We start from the raw sequence: 23,370 nt of genomic DNA on the forward strand, positions 1-23,370 counted from the left end.
ACAAACATCCGCGTTTTCCCCTCACAGCGCTAGATGGCAGCACGCGCACGTACCGAAACAGCGACAGCTCATGTCCGCGCACCTACTATTCTGTCACGCATGCGCGTTAGTGCGGCGGCTGCCTGCGGGAACGCGCACGCGTTTTGCTGCACCTCAGGTACGGAGCGGTTCCAGCAGTCGTTTACCGGGCCGTTTCTCCGTTTCCGTCGCCGTGGACCGGCTGAAAGACGCAGTTTGTGAAGAATGGTGCGCATTTGATGGATTTGTTCTGAGGTAAAATGTAACGTTCGTGTCTTTAGTTAACGGCTCAATTAATTAGCAGCGGCTAACACCACATACGTATAGATGGAGTAAAATGTCCTGTTTTGTTATTAACGTTGCGTGTATTTGTATTATTGGTAGTTATAATATCGATCTGTGATTAATAATAGAGGTTATGATTGCATTATGTTTGATTAGTAGGTGTGTAGCAAGATGTAAGTTGGCGATTTAAACAGCGCGTATAACAAACCAGACGCACACTGATGATCGATAATTTAGACACATTTCGATCTGATCAATAATATCAGACGCACGCACTTATATATTAGCATATAAAATGCGATCTGATGTGTAATGTGAGGCGCATTCTGATTTTGTCAGGTCAAAAACATTAACGTTAGACGCAAACTGATATACATACAGTATTTACCATGGTCTGATCTACCGATCTGATCTATAATATTAAAAACATATTGACCTAATCAGATCAGTAATATCAGAATGTGATGAGGGTTACACATACGTATTATTGACATTCATTGTGACATGCTGAGAATATCAGACAAACACTGGCATGAAATCAGACTGAGATGAGATGAGGTCACATTAGGGCTGTAAATGTCTCAGTCTGATTTTGTTAAGGTCAGATCATACTATTTTATGTCTGCAATGTAATTTTTTACTGTCAGACTGCTGTCTGATGAATTGGAGAAGCAGACGTGTGTGTCTGTTGTGTTGCACTGGGCGGTCGCTGTTTGACATGCTGGTGACCAGTTGTGTGTTTGTGTAAATCATTTGTTGTTGCAGGACTGTAGTTTTACTTCTCACCCATCTGTGAGGCTTGTAACTCGTTGCACATGTTATCTGTGAAAGGGAATAGTGTGATTGTGTATTTCTCAGTGTCTATGCCCTGATGGGAGACCATCTGTGCCATGCAATGCCAGTTCAGGCGTGACTAAAACAAATACTATATCACCAAAGCATTTCATAGCCCAGCAGCTGTCGTCGAAGTGTGGAGTCTTTATTTGGCTGCTTTATTTAGATATTAAACTCCAAAATATAGCTCATGTGGAGATGTATTGTCTTGACCTTGTCATTCCAGAGAGCTTTTATACAAAAACAAAATAAGAGAGTACGGTGTGAATCATCAATATCTTTGCTCTGTGTTTTTGAAAATGAGACATTTTTAAGGTTAATTTTGTCATAGACAACTTTCGATTTGATTTCATTGGGAACCCAACAGATTCGGCTGTATGTCTTTTTCTGGGATAATGTGTGCTTGATGTAGTTTGACTTGAAATTTGGCAGCTTCTCATTCAGTAGCGTGTGGTTTGATCCCTCAACCCACATCATTAAACCTGATGATCCTCTGTTATCAGGCACTCACCGACCGTTTTTTATGAGCTATTGATTTTAAAGTTTAGCCTTAAATAACTCAATGTCAGATTAGAGTAAAATACATGTAAAAAATGTATGAAAGTCAAAATGTGTTGAAGGTACCAATTCATGTTGTTTTCAAGGTGGTGATGTGTGAATATTTTTCAATTGGGATGCACAGATATATGTAAATTGTATAAATGATAACTGATGATAGCTAATAATTCTTTAGAATTCGATGAATGATATATTGGCCGATATACAGTTTCTGTTATCGGTCCAATACTGAAAACATTGAAAATGACCATATATCGGCCAATACCAATATGGCCGATAATATATCTCTGTTACCAAAATAATTACTAAAAATTATTTGTATAGTAGTGTTTTCAAACGGGTTTAAAACATGTTTTGGTTGCCTGTTCCAAAACGTTGCATGTTGGGGTGTCTAGGATGCTTAAACAAAAAGGGATGTTTCCCAAAAGCATTATATGTTCAAATTGATCGTAGCTTTTACAGCCAAAGATGGTTTCATACAGTGCTTTTGGGAATCACAATATTCTGATATTGAACCACAGTGGTTACATTTTTGGGGAAATCAACTTTCACATGGGATACTTTGAATACTGGGATTGAATGAGGAAGTATGCCATTGAAAATAAAACAACTTTAGGCTGATATTTCTTTAGGCTATGTTTTGCCTCAGATGGTATTGTATGAGTGTAGTCTAAACTCAGTGTTTTTTTGTTATTCCACATGTGCTGGTATTACTAGTCTTTTATTATTTTGAGCATCATTCCTACATCGCGACATCGTAATGCAGTAGTACCCCTCAGGGAAGGAATTAATGGCTCTGGCTCGACTCCCACTGTCCAGTGCTGTCCAGTGGGGTGGGCTTGTGTAGAGGTGTGGTGTTAGATTTGTGGTCACTCAGGGTCTGCTGGGTTTGTGGGGGGAGATAACGCTGCTGTGATTTGGCATATTTTGAACAGGCACTGTGGCAAGTGCGCTCAGGACTCATTGATCTAAAATCAATAGCTTTAGAAATTCTACAAGGGATTGCTTGAATTGTTTATTTATTTTAGTAAGACTGTGACTGAGAAGAGCCGTGTTGCATCCTGATCATGAAAAACACTGCCCTAATATGATGTATAAGACTATTATGACTCACTGTACGCACTTATTTTTAGTTCTTTATCAAAGGAATGTCATAAAGTTGTTTTTTTACTGAAAGCCCAGTTTCTTAGAAACTTGCTCTGATTGCGAACAAAGCAGGCACTTGTTTGTCTGTTTTCGCCTCGTCGTATGATCTGCATTACTTGAGTCTGATTTGCCTTAAGGTCTGATGTGCTCTGTCAGAGTATTATTTCAATCAGATCTTTTTTATCTGATGTGCTTCACAAGGATGAGCCATTTGCTCGAGTATGATCTACCGGACCGCAGTCTGATCTGATCTTAAAACACCTGTTCTGGACTCACCTGATTAACCCCTAACTAAACAATTTAACTGTTTCTATACATGAATAAAAACACCTTTTGTCTTCTATATTGTCTGTCTTCCATGATTGGCTTTAACTCTATTTTTACTTATAAACATGGCATTCTAGACATTGTACAGTAGACTGCACTTATTGTTGGCTCATTAACATGATGTTAAAGTCCCCGTGAACTGGAAGTTGCGATCGTTTTTACTTCCAGAATTTGATGCATTTCCAAGTGAAATTGAATTTCGAATAATAAAAATAGTGTGCGTGGCATTCGTCTTTCTCTGCGATTTGATTGGATGTGTAAAAACAGCCGTTGCATTTTGAAATGGAACTCGCAGCAGACTGACAGTTGAAGGGGAGGAGTTAACGGATGCTCCACCCAAGCCGTCTAACACGCGTCATTTAAGATGGATAGTCACTACAGGACGGAAGTGCATTTTCAGATTTTAACTGAAGATTTATGAGGGCACACGGATTTTAAAAAGAGAATGACCCACATTGATGAACTATTTAAAATAAACCCTGCAATATTTCTTGAAAAATAGCCATTGTAATTTTTAATTTCACTGGGATTTTAAAAGTCTTTAAATAAAAGTATCTGCTCGATGAGTTCATGTAAATGTAAATCTGCAATTTCTGAGCCCGTTCCGCTCTGTTTGGAGTCTGGTTTAAAGGTGTTAGGTGTTGCTGAATCACATAGCTTCTCTTTTCATTCCTAAAGTTCACGTTTTTTCCCGGCACATCTTTTCTTGGAAGTGGAAATGAGAAAACCCACAAAGTGTGCAGTCACGTTGAATTAAAGTGCTAATTATAGGCAGCGCAGCTCCAGACCCGCGGCCGCAGCCAGGCTCAAAGCTAATGGATGTGTAAATGAAAAGCGTAACATCTCACCGGTAGTCCATCACAGTCATAATAGAATCATTCAGTACGGGTGTCAGTACCATAACATCAGGTGATCATATCTTCTTCCTTAGATATTGAAAGGATACAGACGGGAGGAGGTTTGTCTTTTTCCTCAGAGGAATGATTTTATCTTATTAATATATTCATATGTAGGGTTAGATGTTAAAATTCAGAGGACCGATTTTGTTATTTGCATTGAAGTAGGAGTATGATTTCAGAAAAGCAAATATACATTTAAATTTGTAATGTTTGACTTTATAGGAAAGCATTAAGGTGATTCTGTGTGTTAGGGTCCTTATGTGACTCCCCATAAAGACCGTTAAACATGCCTGTAGGCAACAAGAACCTGTCCTGAATATAATTAGCCTAGAGCCGAGTTCTCCTACATGACTGAAAAGTGAAAGGCATGCTGGAACTGGAATAAACACATCATCTTTATATCACATCTTTCGCTTGCTGAACTCGGGTTGAACTACACTAGGTGCACAGTGAAAGTATGCAGCCAAACTATCATCATTCAATCTGTTTTACCGTGTTCAGGCAGTGCTTGTAAGACTGTTAGGATTTCCACACTGAAGCACAGGAGAGAAGTTATCTGAAGAAAACCACAGCGTTTCTAGACCGTCTGTGTATAGACTGCAGGGGCTGGTTGCACCAGCTGTGCGTAAGTTACAACTTAGCCTAGTTTTGACTTAAGTGGGCTCTAAGTTACAACTTACGCATTACTAAATATTTTTGAGTTGCACCATCCAACTAAGTTGAAGCGTAACGTTGCGTTTAAACTAGGACTGCACGATAATTTATCGTGATACCACTAAATCCTATTGAAATCAAGCTAGCTGCGATATGCAATGTGTCAATATTTGTTTTAATGCGTAGCTTGTCCGTGAAACACGGCTCTGGGATCAGTAGAAATGCTGCTCGATCTAAAAGCAGTGCGAGTTTGAGTCGCTTATAATGTGCATTTGAAAAAGCAACACCTGTCAAACATGATCATTATAAATATACTTTATTATCATAAAAATACCTGATGAGGCTTGAGTAACGGTGATAAAAAGATGTCCATATGCATCTCCTAGATTCTAGAAGGTGTCGTGGTCTTCTTCTGCAGTGCGTATTTGGAGTTTCCGCACGAGAGCGCCCTCTGGCTTTCGGATGCAGCAGCATTTTCCCGTACTTCACTCAAAAGCTGTGCATAAATCACGTGATATTTTTCGTCGGTTTTTCGCGACAGCCCTAGTTTAAACTAAGTATTTACAGAAGCCTCCCGTCGGGAGTAAATGTAGGAATAAAATTGTAGACTCACTGAACAAGCTAAATAAACTAGTTTCACTCAATGTTCTTCAATACTTTAAACATATATGATAATGCTGACATTTACAGTCACGCTCCTTTAAAACAGAGAACAATATGTGATTAAATTACTTTATTAGCGGCAATAACAAAAAGAGTTTTAATTTAAGTTGTATTATTTTTAATCCGTTTTTTTAATATTTGTAAAATATTTAATAAAATACCTATTATGTTACTCATGATTAGGTAGTATTATATTTAATAAAAACTTATTTTACTATTATTATGTTAGGTAAAATAAGTTTACATCAAGAACGTTTTGAAATTCACAACACTTCAACACAACTTTTTCTCACGAAATTAAAGGCTGCTATTGGACTATTGAATGTAAACGTCATATTACGCAAAGACTACGCATAATTTTACTGAGAGCTTACACACTACTTGCTACGTTCTGTCTTATGAGCAAATGGTGCAACCAAATAACGTACAAAGTAAGTTACAAACTAGCTAGTAGTTAGTTACTAAGCCTCTAGTGTGGACTTTACGTTCTCATTTAAGAAGGAACTTACGGATGGCTGGTGCACCCCTACCCAGGTGCGGAATGAATATTGTGTTTGAAGTAAAGGTTCTGGTTTTTCGAAATGTAGTATTGGATATCTGTATTGTATCAAAATAATACATGGTGCTCATCCAACCACTGAAATATTATGGACAGCTCACATAAACAGTCAAGTCAAGGTGTTTGACAGATATTAGGTGTTTAAAGGCCCATTCACACCAAGAACTAAAATGATAACTGTAGTAGCGCTCACACCAACATAAAATAACGTTGAGCTCATTCTAAACTCACATAGTACAGTTTCAGATTTGAAATGTGCAAGCTCTTGAGATTCAAATGGTTTTGTAGTGAAAATGTAAGTACTTAGTAAGCATCTGGACTGGTTTATTTACCCTTTCTGAGTCTTAAAAGCTCAGATTCCTTTTTATTAACGAATTGTAAATAAAAACGATGCACTATAAAAGTAAAATGAAGTTCTTCACCATGAAAACAGAGCATTAACAACTTTGGAAAAGGCTCGCTATTCAGACTTAAAAAATGAAAGGAAACTCTTTTATTAAAAAGTTTTGGACAATTTTATTACATCTGTTGGCATTGTTCATTTGGCACTGAAATCAGCTGTTGACAATTTTCTATATTGACATCATTGTGTCTCACCTCGAGCAGAAATGCATGTAAAGTAATTCGGTAAGACAGGTTGCATTACCTCAATGAATGCTTTCGACCGGTTTGACTCATTTCACTGTGATCTGCAGTTTTTTTCTGGTGATCATCAGAGAGAACCTCCTGCCAAATCGTTCTGGCACGACGTCCCAAAGAGCAGCCCAACATCTGTCTGATGATCAAACCGCCTTATGTAGAACATACATCCAGCTAAACGCCTGTACTAGTTTACTTGTGTACTGTAAATTCTTCTGAGTTATTTTATGCAGCCTGATTTTTTACCATAGTAAAGGTGATGCATGCCTTGGCAAACATCATAAATTCAATTTGTAAAAGGGTTTTATAATAGCAGAAAAGAAAAGAAAACAGAGACATAAAAAGGGAAGGATATCTCAAATCCAGAAGTGCCTTCTGTTTCTGTCTGATAAATCTGAATTGCTGAATTAGAATGCAAAACATGTTTCAGCTTTTTGTGTATACGCTCGTCCTTGAATTTTACACTGAACTCATGGAACATTGGTCACGGTATCAGCAGATGTCGTCAGGGCTGCTGTAACTATGCTCTCACTGATAATAAGAGATCCATCATTCTGCATTTGTTGTTACTCAACTGAGAAAAATCTTCCATTTACAAAGCTGGTTAAATATTGACTTGTGGTCAGTTTTCTTTGCCTTCACAACCCAGCAGCAGTGGAAAGAGTGTTAAAAAACTTTACAAACCTTATCACAGGTCAGTAGGGCTGTGCAAAAATATCTATACATGTAAGCTTGCAATATTTTTTTTTCGATAGTGTATCGATAGTGATACCTCTACTGTAAATATATATTTTTTAAATCATGTCATATACATATGGCCAAAAGTAAGTGGAACGAGCATGGCGAAAAATATAAGAACGCTTGGAGCTCTCAGAGCTGATGTGTGCATGTGCTTTGGTTTTCAAAAGAAGTAATGGAGTAATGAGTTATATAAAATAATGCTGTTTGTAGGCTTCGCAAGTCATGACACAAGTCACTTGGCTACTGCAGTGCATTAGATAAAATGTTTAATAAGAAAAGTAACAATGACATTTATTTAGGGCTGTCACGATAAACCGACGATAAATATCAGGTGATTTATGCACAGCTTTTGAGTGAAGTACGGAAAATGCTGCTGCATCCGAAAGCCAGAGGGCGCTCTCATGCGGAAACTCCAAATACACACTGCAGAAGAAGACCATAACACCTTCTAGAATCTAGGAAATGCATATGGACATCTTTTTATCACCGTTACTCAAGCCTCATCAGGTATTTTCATGATAATAAAGTATATTTATAATGATCATGTTTGACAGGTGTTGCTTTTTCAAATGCACATTATAAGCGACTCAAACTCGCACTGCTTTTAGATCGAGCAGCATTTCTACTGATCCCAGAGCCGTGTTTCACGGACAAGCGACGCATTAAAAAATATATTGACACAGCTCGATTACAATAGGATTTAGTGGTATCGCGATAAATTATCGTACAGCCCTACATTTATTGTGCTTTCACGGATGTGACACCAGCGCATTTACAGCATGGATGAAACGGGTTTTCTACTGCCCATTAGGGCTGTCACGATTATGAAATTTGGCTGATGATTAATTGTCTAATAAATCATTGCGATTATGACGATTTGTTGACTGTTTTAGAGCTTTGACTTTTAATTCTCATACATTTTTTATTCAGCTTTGAAATGACCATATTGTTCTGAATATAAAGATGTTATATACTGTATAATGTTCTTTTTCTTGGAAATACATCGGAAAAAATTGGGTAAATCATATATTTAAGGTTTAGGCTTTTACCTGTCAATAATACAACCGCCAAATACTTGTAAATGAAGTAAATTGATCAGGAGTGAATTGAAGCCACAATTAAAATGCTATCAGTCATAGAAAAGCTTCTAGTCTGTTTTTTCCTCACTTGCAAGACTACAATAAAAGTTTACTTCTATGTTAATGAGAGTTTGGTAGACTGGTTTTCACACTGAAATAACATTCAATTGTACTGCAGGTTATTTTTATGGTATATGCTTTAGTGTTTTTTAAAGTGATTGTGTTGTGGTGGTACATTTTACAAGTATTACCATGCTTTAGTTACAATATATACAATAAAATATGCAATATGCAGATGCACTACAGCTCCCCCTAGTGTCTTCTATAGAGATGTGCAATAATTGCGATGATCTGAAACCATCGCGATGAGGTCAAACAATCGCGATGAGACGATTATTTAATAATCGTGACAGCCCTACTGCCCATGTTCAGTGTTTTAACTGTAATGCACCACAACAGCCAAGTGACTTGTGTGAGCCCCCTTATTCCCCTGTGCTACCCACTTGAGGGGTGCAATCCTGTTTGAGAAGCCAAACCTCTGATCTAAAGGTCCATGCATCGCACATCATGGCCGCTCTGCAGAGGTAAGGGATGTTTTTACACTTATCCTTACAGAAAACCCCCGCTGGTGCACAGCACGTTGTATTACTAGCTCTACTTTTTACATTTTCTATTTAAAGTATTGCAATATACCGCAAATGTGTATCGTATCGAAATGCATAGCAATATACTGTATCGTGACCCATCTATCGTGATATGTATCGTATCGGGAGGCACTTGCCAATACACAGCCCTACAGGTCAGTGTTAAGCTCTTCTTCTAATCACAGGAGTTCCATGTATATGACAGAGACAGGTCTTGGGTCAGCTGGATTTTCAGCTTTGTTTTCAGTGTGGACACATCTATAACTTTTTCTTGTGAGGTTTGTTTAGTTCTTGCACCTGTACCCTACTGAGCTTGGGATGTGCACATGTGCTTGATTTTGTGTGTTAATGTGTTCTTTAATGTTTGACAGAGAAGTGCTCAAATGTTTGTTTGCTTGAAATCAGACATTCGATCCAAGAGATGCGTGTTTTTATAGGGGTTTAATCTCAGGGGAAATGAATCTTCCTAAATCAGCAATAGAGTAAAAATCTCAACCTTTCCAAGCATTCTGTATAATGTAAACAACACAAAGCCTTTGTTTTTCTAGTTTACATGCCCGTGTTTTAGCACATCAACATTTCACAGACTTATGCCGCTAATCAACCTTCTTAAAATCAATCCCAAAGATGAGATGTTAGCATGAATAATAATGCAAGTAGGCTAAAGAAAATGAAAACATCACCTTGAATGATGATCCACATGAGGTCTTTTATGAGCCGTAATTTGCCTCTTGGTACCAACATCTGTCTCTCATCACTTCAGCATATGTCTGGAGATCTAGAGTCATTCATCTGAAACATGTTCTTCCTTCTCATACTTTACAGACTGTGGTGTTCTCATGTGATGTCATAGGACAGTGCTATCTAGTAGTTTTTTAATGATTGGTCTACATATAGATGTGTCAGATAAACATGTTGAGATGTTACATTGTGTCTGGCGGTTTTGTGTAGATTTGCTGATATTGTGGCACACTTATCCTAATCTTGAAAAATATTAAAGGAATAGTTTACCATAGTAGTTTTTGTCCTGCTTCATGGGAGTCAATGGTGACCTAAACGGCTTAGTTTCAAACTTTCAATGAAATATCTTCAGTTGTGTTCAGCACAACAAAGAAATGTTTACAGGTTTGTTACAACTGGAGGGTGAGCAAATGGTGACAACATTTTTGGCTAAAACTATTCCTGTAAGGATGGATATTATGCGGCCTTGCTGATTCTCTGTTTGTCTAATGTAACATTTGAAAGCATTATAAAAACATCATAGCTTTGCTTTCATGGATTTATTTTGATATAAGCTTGTATTCAAAGCGGGTACGGTCTGTATATCAGGCTGTGTGTTATGCGCCTCGTAGCAGGATCAGTGGCGATGTCAGAATCTGTTCCATTAAAGAGAAAATGATCTCGCCTGTGTATCCTCTCATCCAGAGATAATAAAGCTGTCTGAAGTCTTCTGTGACTTTCACTGATGGCTGCTCTGATAAATCTAGTGCAGACCCTCACTAGAGGCCATTCACTTGGGGTTAGACCTTATGTAGTGTTTGCTCTGTGCGTTTGCTTTGGAACAGCTGCTGATGCTTGGAGCTTGCTGTCAACGTACCAGATTAAATGTGCAGTGAATTGAACAAGGCTGTGAGGTCATTCTCAACTCAGGCACGAGAATCTCTCAGATGGGTGTGAACTGTTCTTTGTGGCAGTGTGTGTGTGCATGAAAAGATTACTGAGAAATGCCAGATACTAATAGAGCGCTGAATATAATATCGCAAAGTACATTTTATGTGGCTTGTCTTGTCTGCATGACAATGTTAGCCATGCTTTGTATGTGCAAAGCTTTAAAACTATTTTGTCAACTCAACTTCTTTGTCTTTTAATAGTTTTATAGTTCTTAAAAAGATCAAGACTTTTTATGCTGGAACAAGAAACTTGTAATTTCAGGATGGATGGATAGCTAGAAGTAAACTGTAATGCTAAATTTAGAGCACACTTATTTATATGACTTGTATAAAAACCTACCTGTCACTTTCTGTTTTTCAGGTTTGTAACGTTTAAAATCAGCGGGTTTGAGAGCATCATCTCATGGAGTTTACTGCGCACCATAGCCGCTTCGTGAGTTCCAGCGATGGAAGACTGACCCATGTGTGACTTCACAAAGCAACATGCCGATCAGCCATGCTTCCCTCGCTGATCTCAATCCAGGACGCTCAACTCTTACTGCTGTCTTGCACTCTTTCTCTTCTCTTGGATAGTTTGAACATCAAGGTACATCAATACAACCAGAAAGACGGATGATGTTGGGAAAAAGATGAAACAAGGACTCGTAAGTTAAGAAGACAAACTCAAGGTACAGATGCATTATGGCAGCTGAATCACCTCAGCGGCTGCAGTCACATATCTGGTTCGGAGGAGAGTGACGGTTGAATGATGCAGCGAGGTGCAGGCATCGTGGGAAACGGTGGTCAGCCATGGGTTCTGCGGCGAGTGCGGCTTACCTGGCTCAGTTTTATGCTCTTTTTCATTTTGGTATTTTTCCCTCTCATTGCACATTACTACCTCACCACGATCGATGAAGCAGGCGGGCCAGATAAACGCATTTTTGGGCCACGACCCGGAGGAGAGTTGTGTGAAGCGAAGCACGTGCAAGACCTGTGCCGTATACGGGAATCCGTCAGCGAGGAGCTTCTTCAGCTGGAGGCCAAACGGCAGGAGCTCAACGGCGAGATAGCCCGACTTAACCTACGCATTGAGGCGTGCAAACGTAGTATAGACAGTGCAAAACAGGACCTGCTGCAACTTAAAAATGTCATCAGCCAGACCGAACACTCTTATAAAGAACTCATGGCACAAAACCAGCCCAAACTCTCTTTGCCAGTTAGACTTTTACCCGATAAGGATGATCCTGGGTTTCCTCCTCCAAAATCAGCCCAGAGTTGTCGCTTGCACACTTGTTTTGATTACGCCAGATGCCCTCTTACATCTGGCTTTCCCGTCTACGTTTATGACGCGGGATCGTATCCATGGGGTGAAAAGTTGGACCCGCTTGTTAAGCAAGCTTTCGCATCATCTGTCAAGAGCAGCGTATATGTGACCGATAATCCCAATATTGCTTGTTTGTATGTAGTGCTGGTTGGGGAGATTCAAGAGGCGCCCTCCTCTTCACCTCCTTCACCTTCAGATCTCGAAAAGCAGCTCAAAGCATTGCCATATTGGCGGATGGATGGACATAACCACCTGCTCGTCCACCTGTCGAGAAAGTCTCTGACGCAGAACTTCCTGTACAACGTGAGCGCGGGACGGGCGGCAGTGGCACAGTCCACATTTTTCGAGCAACAGTACCGAGAGGGTTTCGACATGGTGGTGTCTCCACTGGTCCACGCCCTGTCTGAACCCAACTTCCTGGAGGTGCCTCCACAAGTGCCAGTAAAGAGGAAGTATCTCTTCACGTTTCAGGGAGAAAAGGTGGAGTCTTTGAGAAGCAGCTTGCTTGAAGCTCCTCCACAGTCCTTCGAAGAGGAAATGGAAGGGGATCCACCAGCCGACTACGACGATCGTATTATCGGCACCCTTAAAGCTGTACAGGACAGTCACCTAGACCAGGTTCTCATGGAATTTACGTGCAAGAATCAAGCCAAGCCAAGTTTACCAACTGAGTGGGCGTTGTGCGGAGAGCGTGAGGATCGTTTGGAGGTACTGAAGGTGTCTACTTTTGCTTTGGTGATATCTCCAGGTGATGGGCAGCTGGTGGCTACCGCTGGCTGTAGCGTGAGACTGTTTGAGGCTTTGGAAGTTGGGGCAATACCTGTTGTTCTTGGTGACCACTCAAAGTTACCCTACAATCACCTCATCCGCTGGAGCGAGGCTGTTATTATGGTACCCAAACCACGCATTACAGAGCTCCACTTTCTCTTACGTAGCATCTCAGACAACGACCTTCTGGCTATGCGACGACAGGGTCGATTTCTTTGGGAGACGTACTTCTCCACTTCAGAGAGCATCTTCAACACTATCCTGGCTAGCGTGAGGACCAGCATTCAGATACCGGCAGCACCCATACGTGAGGAGCCCGCTCAAGAGATTCCTCACAAAGCTGGAAAGTTGGCAGGAACCGATGCCAACATGGCGGATAATGGCGACCTTGATCTAGGACCCGTTGAAGTTGAGCCTCCGTACGCATCGCCACGCTTCTTACGCAATTTCACGTACACTGCTGCCGACGTGTACCGCACCTGGAATCGTGCACCGGGACCTTTCCATCTATTCCCACATACTCCCCTAGACCCTGTACTTCCTTCAGAAGCCAAGTTTCTGGGGTCAGGGACTGGTTTCCGTCCTATCGGTGGAGGTTCAGGAGGATCTGGGAAAGAGTTTCAGGCGGCTCTCGGAGGTAATGTACCGCGGGAACAGTTCACTGTGGTTATGCTTACCTATGAACGGGAGGAGGTGCTTATGAACTCACTGGAGAGACTGAATGGACTTCCTTATCTCAATAAAGTGGTGGTCGTGTGGAATTCCCCTAAACCACCTTCAGATGACCTCCTTTGGCCAGACATTGGGCTGCCTATCGTGGTAAGAACGTTATATATTTTTAGTAGTTATGTTTAGAGATCTGGGCTGGGCTTTTGTTATTTGGACCAGTAAGCAACTCTTATAACCACTAAGGATGCTTTTTCGTTTCTTGAGTTAAATGCAATATTATTGGACGTAATATAACCCTGCAGCGATGTGTTCTTTTGTGGTAGATTTGGTCTGATTTGTGTGAAGCGTTGTGTTCAGGTCTCTAGGGTGGCAGGCAACATTAGTTTTGGTGATATTAAAGGAAACAGAGCTGTATAAAGCCTGCAGTAAGGTTAGACTTTGTAATAAAAGCACAAATAGAATGCTTAAGTACTCCAAGTTTCATAGCGTCTTTAAAAGTTTCTTCTCTGAGATGTAGTTGTAGTGCAGCTTTGCAGTTGAGGGTCTGAAAAAATTTAAAGTTTTAACAGTAGCAGCGCACCAAACCTTTGCTTTATTTATTCAAACGAAGTCTTAAATGAATGTTGCTCGGCAGTTTTTGGGTTACATGAGGTCGTGTATCTTAATAATGTCCAGTAGTGTTCACAATGTGGTACATGGAATCAGCAGATGGCCTTTCTCTTCACAGGTGGTACGAACAGAGAAGAACAGCTTAAACAATCGCTTTCTTCCCTGGGATGCAGTTGAGACCGAGGCTATACTGTCTATCGATGATGATGCTCATCTTCGACATGATGAAATCATGTTTGGGTTCAGGTGAGTTTTTTTGGATGTCATAGAAGAATGTGAGCAGTTTTTTATCATCCTTCTGTGTCTTGCACCAGGCATAAGAGTCTAAAATTTTATTTAATTTCGCTAAACCTTATTCTAAGATATTTTTTGTCCTTTGCATTATAAGAAAAGAATGTTAGAAATGTTCAATGACTTGAGACTAAAGCATGTTTGAAAAGTGTAAATTGGCTTTTATGAAGCAACAGATGTGTAATATTTATTTTGGAAAGTCAGCGTAAGCTGATCTGTTATTCTCGGCCCTGTCTGCATATTTATACAATTTTAATATGATCCAGAGAAAAAATCTGTGATTTTTCTGATAACATTTGTATGCCACCGTGTCTGTGGATTGACATTGTCTGGGTCACGTGATGCAGACAGCTGTTAGATTCAGTTGTTAGCTTGAGGAATGTAAAGCATGTGATGTGATAAAGAATGTGTGGCGTGTTGTGTTCTCTGCTCTGTGTTTATGTGCAGGTTCAGACAGAGAAATGAGCAGATAGATTTCATCTTTCTTCAGCTGCATAGCTTTGAGTTGCTGACTGAAGCACTGTTTTCTGGAAAGATGCTTTGGAACAATACAGTGCCTATAAAAATATAAAAGACTTTCTGTCGTGTCTTCTCTTCATTGCTGTTATAGATCACTTTGTTGAGTCGTCTTTGCATTTCAACTTCAACATAATTTTGGTTGTTGTTGATGAGTGGCAGACACACCAAATGTGTTTCACCAAAGTCCGTTTAAGGAAGTCGTGCCACTCGGCGGCCATGTTTGCAACGCCTCTAGGCGGCTATTTACGTCATAGCAAGTCCACAGTCCTATCCACTTTGAACGGGAGAAGGCAGATGTTTCTAAAATCGCGAATTCAGTATTCGATCAATAGTTTAACAGAATTCGCTTTTCAAGGCCTACAGAGAATGGCTGGAATCAGACTACAGCCCTTTACTTCCCGGTTACATGATGTCACTATTCCGAGTGCTTTTAAATACGCCAAAAAAGGGGCGAGGCCTTCCTTAGAGACTGGAGTAGTGTTTGGTTATCAGAGATTGTAAACATTTGACTGAGCTACGCGCTAAACTACTTTCACTTTCATCACAGTCCTACAGCTGGTCATAAGAGTTCAGCGACTAAGAGAACCAACGGTCAAATAACAGCTTCATGACTTTAACATCGGCTGTGAAAGCTGTTCTGTGTAACACACTGATATTGTGTGCGTGTGCACATACCTCTAAAACACTTCTATGAAACGTCCTTTGAAGTCCTGCTTGCAAATGTCTCCTCGTCAATCTGCTTGTTTTATTATCCAACTCGGGTCCAATATAAAAAACTAACGCTTCTGTTATTAGTGTTAATTAATATAACCGGTCGGTCGCCAATCAGTCTGGTGTCATTTCCCTCGCCATAGTAGGTAAAAAGCGATCTCTAACAAAGATTGACGTTTGCTCATGCACTAGCAGACCTCCGTTACACTTCGATGGATCCGCATTTGTTTAACTGATGAAGTGAAGTTGACGCCATTGTTACTGTTTATTGCTAAAAGCCAAAGCTTATGAATACACGTGCACTGAAAGGGGACCGACCAATCACAACAGCCTGAGAAGTGTAAGCTCGCTGATTATGGTATGGGTGGGACATCTTCACACACACACCAATCACGACAGACCTGGTCAGCTTTACCAATCAGAGCGTTTCGGAAGGAGGGACTTTATATATACCGGAAGAAATCCAGTCGTTTTGTTAGAAGAGAGACAGCGGTGAACAGTAGACTTGAAATATGTGAAATATAAAGCGTTTTTTGAATTAAGAATGATCAACATCCAAAAAACATAATCAAAGCCTCAAAAATAGCAAAAGAACTGTCATTCAGTGGAAAAGGTCAAAGGGGGTTGATGCTTTTTATAGGCTCTGTATTTGTTTTATTAAATGTTATACAAATCAAATAATCCCCAATACTCTCTGTGATGCTGTAAATGTAGTACTAAAGTTTATTCAGCTAATGGTGTTATGAGATTATTCTGGTGTTGATGGTCTCATGTTTATTGTCAGGGTGTGGCGGGAGGCCAGAGACCGGATCGTGGGATTTCCGGGAAGATTTCATGCCTGGGATGTGAACCATCAGTCTTGGCTCTACAATTCCAACTACTCGTGCGAGCTCTCCATGGTCCTGACGGGAGCCGCCTTCTTTCATAAGGTGAAGCTGAACGTTTGACAATTCTACATCATCTTCAAACACAGACACAGATCTTTTAAAGCAAATGTTGTTTTATTCAGATAACATTTGCTAATCACAAGTTGATGTTTGTGTTGTGTTTTTATTTATTTATGGATAAGCATACAGCACAGCATGTTTTGTACCCCGACACATTAAATCTCTTCTTGTGTTGAGCGTGTATTAAAGTTTTTAATTGTCTCTGCAGTATTACGCGTACCTTTATTCATACGTCATGCCTCAGGCCATTCGTGATATGGTGGACGAGTACATCAACTGTGAGGACATCGCCATGAACTTCCTCGTGTCACATATAACACGCAAACCCCCTATCAAGGTCAGTGGCTTAATTTCAATGGTTTATTTTGCATGTCGTCGCTGTCCTTCTGAAACATCACATTTTTTAGGAAATAAAACTGAACTTTATCATTGATCGCATACTGGGTTGTCAAAGTTGACAAGCACCTTTTTTGGTTAGATATTTGCAAAACCCAGTGACAAACACAAAGGGTGTCTTATAATAATGATTTATGGCAAAATAATAAAAATCACGAAATATGGAGATTTCAGAGGTTTTAGAAGGACAACATAGTCATAGCCTTAAGAAATATACTATATTAAATATGCTAATTATTAAATAGCCATAAGAAATGTGCTATACTGTCATTACAATTATGCTTAAAACAGTACAATACAAATAATAAAAAAATTCTATATAGCTGGTGCCAGAAAGAACCTTGGTTAAAATGAGTATTACAAACAACAATGTACTAGTTGTAGTTATTTTTCTTCTGATTTTGTTGTGACACGTTTTGTGATATCCACCAGTTGTTGTACATATCTTAACCTACAGTTATAGTCTCTTACTATAAATTTGCAACAATAAAAAAGTGATTTGCAAATCACTTTACACTGCGTTCCAAATTATTATGCAAATGATATCTTTCTCTGGTTTTCCTAATTTGTCGATGCAAATGACAGTCAGTATAATTTTCAAGTAATCAACAGTTAGGGTACATTTGGAATTTTATTGAACAAACCTCCCACTGACAACAGTATTTATTTAAAAAATGAAAAACTCAAAATGCACTGTTCCAAATTATTATGCACAACAGAGTTTGAAAACATTTCATAGGTTGTAAAAAACTGAAAATGGTCATTTGTTGAATTTGCCGCATTAGGAGGTCATATTTACTGAAATCAAAAGCTATTTCAATCAAAAACATCCTAACAGGGCAAGTTACATGTTAACATAGGACCCCTTCTTTGATATCACCTTCACAATTCTTGCATCCATTGAACTTGTGAGTTTTTGGATAGTTTCTGATTGAATTTCTTTGCAGGATGTCAGAATAGCCTCCCAGAGCTGCTGTTTTGATGCTAACTGCCTCCCACCATCATAGATCTTTCGCTTGAGGATGCTCCAAAGGTTCTCAATAGGGTTGAGGTCAGGGGAGGATGGTGGCCACACCATGGCATGGTTCTTCTTTTTGTACCATGGAAGAAAGTGCTCAGTCAGAAACTCTACATACCTTGCAGAGTTCATTTTCACACCTTCAGGGACCCTAAAGGGGCCCACCAGCTGTCTCCCCATGATTCCAGCCCAAAACATGACTCCGCCACCTCCTTGCTGACGTCGCAGCTTTGTTGGGACATGGTGGCCATCCACCAACCATCCACTACTCCATCCATCTGGACCATCCAGGGTTGCACGGCACTCATCAGTAAACAAGACTGTTTGAAAATTAGTCTTCATGTATGTGTGGGCCCACTGCAACCGTTTCTGCTTGTGAGCATTGGTTAGGGGTGGCCGAATAGTAGGTTTATGCACAACTGCAAGCATCTGGAGGATCCTACACCTTGAGGTTTTCGGGACTCCCGAGGCACCAGCAGCTTCAAATACCTGTTTGCTGCTTTGCAATGGCATTTTTGCAGCTGCTCTCTTAATCCGATGAATTTGTCTGGAAGAAACCTTCCTCATTCTGCCTTTATCTGCACGAACCCTTCTGTGCTCTGAATCAGCCACAAATCTCTTCACAGTACGATGATCTCGCTTAAGTTTTCGTGAAATATCTAATGTTTTCATACCTTGTCCATGACATTGCACTATTTGACGCTTTTCGGCAGCAGACAGATCCTTTTTCTTTCCCATATTGCTTGAAACCTGTGGCCTGCTTAATAATGTGGAACGTCCTTCTTAAGTAGTTTTCCTTTAATTGGGCTCACCTGGCAAACTACTTATCACAGGTGTCTGAGATTGATTTCAGTGATCCAAAGAGCACTGAGACACAATACCATCCATAAGTTTAATTGAACAATATAAAATTAAATGTTTACGACACTTAAATCCAATTTGCATAATAATTTGGAACGCAGTGTAGATGAAAGCCTCTGCTAAATGAACAAATGTCATATTATGTCGGAGACGTGCAGAGATTCAGTTTTACTCCTGCACGTTACAAAGTTTTAGAGCTAGGATTTGAGTAAGCTTTAAACACTCTTTGATGTTCTGAATTTCATTTGTGCTCAGAATTATCCAGAGAATGAAATGTGATGCATTTCATCAGTTCACACACGCTTGATATGTCCCAGTGCATTAGACAAATCAATTACATTTCAGACTGATTGAAATGGAAAAGAATCAGGCAGCACAAGCGAACGAGATGATATTGATATGAAGTTATGATTAAGACTGTCATATTTAGACCAAAAATTAAAATTCGGTCTTCACAAACCCCCTGTGGTTCTATACTTGTGTGACTTTTCTCTGTGGGACACACAAGGACATTTTTAGCAGAATGCTCATTATGTTAATTGAATGGAAAGAGCAGCTCATCTTTCTTAAGGAACTCGAGTTGTGCTCCACAGAAGTCGTTCATATCAGTTTAGAGTCCGTGACTGAATTGTGTTTTTCATCTCATCAGGTGACGTCCCGCTGGACCTTCCGCTGTCCCGGCTGTCCGCAGGCTCTGTCACATGATGATTCTCACTTTCACGAGCGTCACAAGTGCATCAACTTCTTCGTGAAAGTCTACGGATACATGCCGCTGTTATATACTCAGTTTCGAGTAGACTCTGTACTCTTCAAGACACGACTGCCACACGACAAGACTAAGTGTTTTAAATTCATATAGCGCAGGACAAAACAAGCACATCTCTCTGGGAATGTGAAGGGAATAATAGCTTTTTTGTAAATATCGGAGGATTTTACTTTGCATTTGTCTTCCTTGAAGAAAGGGAGAACGATTACAGGCTGAGAAACATTTTTAACTCGTGCGGGATTCATTAGCAACCACTACAGGCTTGATTTGCACCACTCGACCGGGACAGCTCTACGTCAAACTAACGTTACGATCATGTTACACTGACAAAACAAACAAACTGAGACTCTGTGATGACGTATCTGGGAAGTATCATGATTTTAGACTTCTTTTGCATATACACACTCATGTATGAAACGCACTGATGGCTTTTTTACTCGCGTGTGTGTGCGTGCGTGCGTGCGTGCGTGTGTGTGTGTGCGCGTGCGTGCGTGTTGTGTAGCGTAGCATGAGTGTGACTACATGTCACTAACCCCAGTGAAGTCGCTGTTGATCGTCAGATTAGGAATAGCACAAGAATAAACAGGAGGATTTAAACAGATCTGCATAGGAATAGCACCAAATCAAACTCTTGAATGTTTTCAAGTCGTATAAGAAAATCAAACGTTCCTCATGTAACCTGTTACAGAATAATCAGCTAATGCATTGTGATGTCTGGCTCGCGTGCGCAATCTTGAAGGAGCTCGTGTGATTTCTGACACAAACGGCAGGATCGTATTTTACCTTAATAAAAAAGTACAAATCGTTTTTTGCGTTGAGAAATTGAAATCTGTTTCTAGTAACACTGAGATTGTGTTGCATTGATTTCTTTTTCATTACATGAGCACATTTCCTCACCAGGTCTTATTATTGCTTTGCAAATCTCTCATTGCTTTAATACCATACACTGTAATTGCTGTTTAGTAAAAATATCTATCAGCATGAATTGGATTCAGTACATCAAATGCGATCATAATGAACTGTACTTCCTGTTTTATGTCCAGATTACAGCGATGGCATTTCATGGGGAAATGTGCTTGTCATGAAGTTAATGTCAGTGTGCAGAAATCTCAATGGTCCTAAACAATTCACTTTCTTGAAGCAATGTATAATGTATTTCACTCTGATGGTTAAACATCTGAGTTTTTATGAGTGTGTTTGTGACACTGTAAGATGATTTGGAGAGCAGATGTCAGAAACTCTCACGTGAGAGCGATGGCGGTTAATTATATATTGTACCGGGTCACTTCTGCCACCCTGGAGATATCCATGCTGAAATACCTGACAATATTCTGCTGTTTTTCTTTTTCATTGGTCCATTCACAATCGTTTTTTTCTGACACTTAACAGGTACGTAAAGGAAAATGACATCACAGTTGTAAATGTACGTGTGTTTTTAAACACTTTAATGTGACTCTGTTCCGCTCGGTGAAGAGGAACATGTATGATTGAAGACGGATTTTTCTGGCCATTGTTTTGTAATAAGTATGTATAAGTCTTTTGAACAATCTGGATCCAGGCCATGATGTTTTTATTTGTTGCATGGCCTTTGGGATGGGAGCATCAGTCAACAGTAGTTAAGTGTCATTAAATGCCAGCAGATGTTCTTCAAGCACACTAATAAACCAGCCATCAGCTTTCATTCTGGTGAACATCTCCATCAGTCCAGCGTCAGTGTGTTCACGCACCACAAATCCATCTCAACCAGGGCAAAGAATCATTTTTGTTGTCAAATAAATTTTAGTTCTTAAATACTGTTGTGGCTGTTTTTATGATGCTAAAGTTTGATAAATTTGTGGGTCGTGCCAGGTGGCTTTATTTTGTAAATAAAATAATTAAAGCTCCAGTCTGTAACTTTAGCCCATCTTTGTTTAAAGTCCCAGTCTAATAAAACATGACAATGCCTATTTTTTCATGAAATATCGCAGCGTTTATTGTAAATTGTTTATCAATGTGGGTCATTCTCTTTTTAAAATTCTCGTGCCCTCATAATCTTGAGTTAAAATCTGAAAATGCACTTCCTTCCTGTAATGACCATCCATCTCAAATGACGTATGTTAGACGGCTCGGGTGGAGCATCTGTTAACTCCTCCTCTTCAACTGTCAGTCTGCTGCCAGTTCCATTTCAAAATGCAACGGCTGTTTGTACACATCCAATCAAATCACAGAGACGAAAGACACGCCTACTATTTTCCTCATTAAAAATTCGATTTCACTCGGAAATGCGTCAAAATACGGAAGTAAAAACGGTCACAACTTTCCGGTTCACGGGTACTTTAAAATCACCATGAAATCCAACAGGAATATGCCAAGTGTTTAACACAGTGCTGCAGTGATTATTATAAATGATTTATCCGCGGACACCACTATTTTTTCAAAATTCATTTGCACTTGTAATCTTTAATCAAAAACATTAAAGTCCGAGTAAAGTGACATTGAAATATGCGTTCTGAGTTTGTCACACAACAGAAACGTGTGTTATTAACCACCCAGCCAAATTTGAATGGAGAAAAAAACATCCAAGTAAATAAAACAAGTTATCAAAATCTTGGAAAAATACCCAGGGGCATGTTCAAGCTCAAACCGGTGCGCTACGGTTTCCGGGTTGAACGACACGTTTCCTGGAAACGGTGTGCAACAGGGTTTGAGATGCGTTTTCTCTTGTTTGGTGGGCGTGTCAAGAATGTCGGCCCAATCAGCAGCAACATGTATATAACCCACGTGGTATTAAAGAGACAGCTCGCACAATGGGTCCAAGTAAAGTCGTTTAAATGTGTCCGCTGCAGCTCGGTATACGCAACAATTAAAGATATTAAAAGACATGTATTTTGCAGTATTCTACACGTATTTATACCGATTTCATCAGGCTCCGAAAATTCTTCAAAAAGAACACTAAGAATGGCCTTCTCAGCTGCCATAGTTCAACTCTTGCGTCATCACAACAGGGTGTTCAACCGCACCACCGTTTCCGTTTAAAAAACGTTTTGCAACGTTTTGTCGGGGCTGAACGCAGCCCTGTTCTATTCCAACGTTCTCTGTGTGATTTTCATACATTTTGCATTCTGATATGAATGAACTGATTAAAAAAGAATCAGAGGTGTGTAGTGTGAACACGTCTTGACAGAAGTGCTTTTGTTTTGCTTTCCGTCACACACAGCTGTTTTCTTTTGCCTGGGGCTCAGGCGGGTCCGCACCTCAGCCGTGGCGTTTTCAGTAGGTGTCGAACATCCGGAAACCCTGCGGTGTGTAATGAAAGACCAGACACAAATCTGCCTCTCTACAACATGATGAGAGACTTCAAACCAGCACTAAACCGGCCCAAAGTGATATTAAACCACCTCCTCCTGAAACTCGGCATGTACTGGAATATTATGTTTAGTTCATGTTGACTAGACAAACAAATACATTTGTGTTTTAGGTTTAATTTAAGTCAACATAATGTTCTAAAGAAAAAAACAATTGTTTTGTTATATTTAATGAAAACGCAGGAAGCACTCATACTGCAGAACTTGCATTTCCCACAGAATCACACTGGACAGCTCTTTAAATCATTAAGCTTTCCCTTGTGAACTGGTGTAAGTACACACTTTTAAACATTGCTTTATATATTATTAACTTGCTCAATAACTTATTTTTGTTTCACTTTAAAGTCGGCATGAAATTAAAAATGATCATTCTAATGGTTTTACACAGTGGTGGTGACGTATTTATTATTAATTATTTGTCCGTGCACATCATTATTTTTTTAATTTTGCAC

At 39.8% G+C, this 23,370-nt stretch overlaps 1 protein-coding gene across 1 annotated transcript; it reads left to right on the forward strand.

Moving 5' to 3' along the window:
* The first annotated feature begins 117 nt into the window (after window positions 1-117).
* Window positions 118-21,530, forward strand: extl3 (exostosin-like glycosyltransferase 3). Its single transcript, XM_057353228.1, has 6 exons — window positions 118-273; window positions 11,078-13,606; window positions 14,184-14,311; window positions 16,371-16,515; window positions 16,742-16,870; window positions 19,458-21,530. The coding sequence occupies exons 2-6, from the start codon at window positions 11,462-11,464 to the stop codon at window positions 19,665-19,667; spliced, it is 2,757 nt and encodes a 918-aa protein (XP_057209211.1). The 5' UTR covers window positions 118-273; window positions 11,078-11,461; the 3' UTR covers window positions 19,668-21,530.
* Window positions 21,531-23,370: the final 1,840 nt, after the last annotated feature.

The sequence above is a fragment of the Triplophysa rosa genome, linkage group LG15, assembly GCF_024868665.1.
Source record: "Triplophysa rosa linkage group LG15, Trosa_1v2, whole genome shotgun sequence".
Taxonomy (NCBI): domain Eukaryota; kingdom Metazoa; phylum Chordata; class Actinopteri; order Cypriniformes; family Nemacheilidae; genus Triplophysa; species Triplophysa rosa.

What these genes read in the sequence shown, in the direction of transcription:
- extl3 (XM_057353228.1), top strand. Translation starts at nt 11,462, where the DNA reads ATGATGCAGCGAGGTGCAGGCATCGTGGGAAACGGTGGTCAGCCATGG. An exon ending in GAAATCATGTTTGGGTTCAG is followed by an intron (nt 14,312 to 16,370) that starts GTGAGTTTTTTT and finishes GTTTATTGTCAG; the next exon opens with GGTGTGGCGGGAGGCCAGAG. An exon ending in CACGCAAACCCCCTATCAAG is followed by an intron (nt 16,871 to 19,457) that starts GTCAGTGGCTTA and finishes TCATCTCATCAG; the next exon opens with GTGACGTCCCGCTGGACCTT.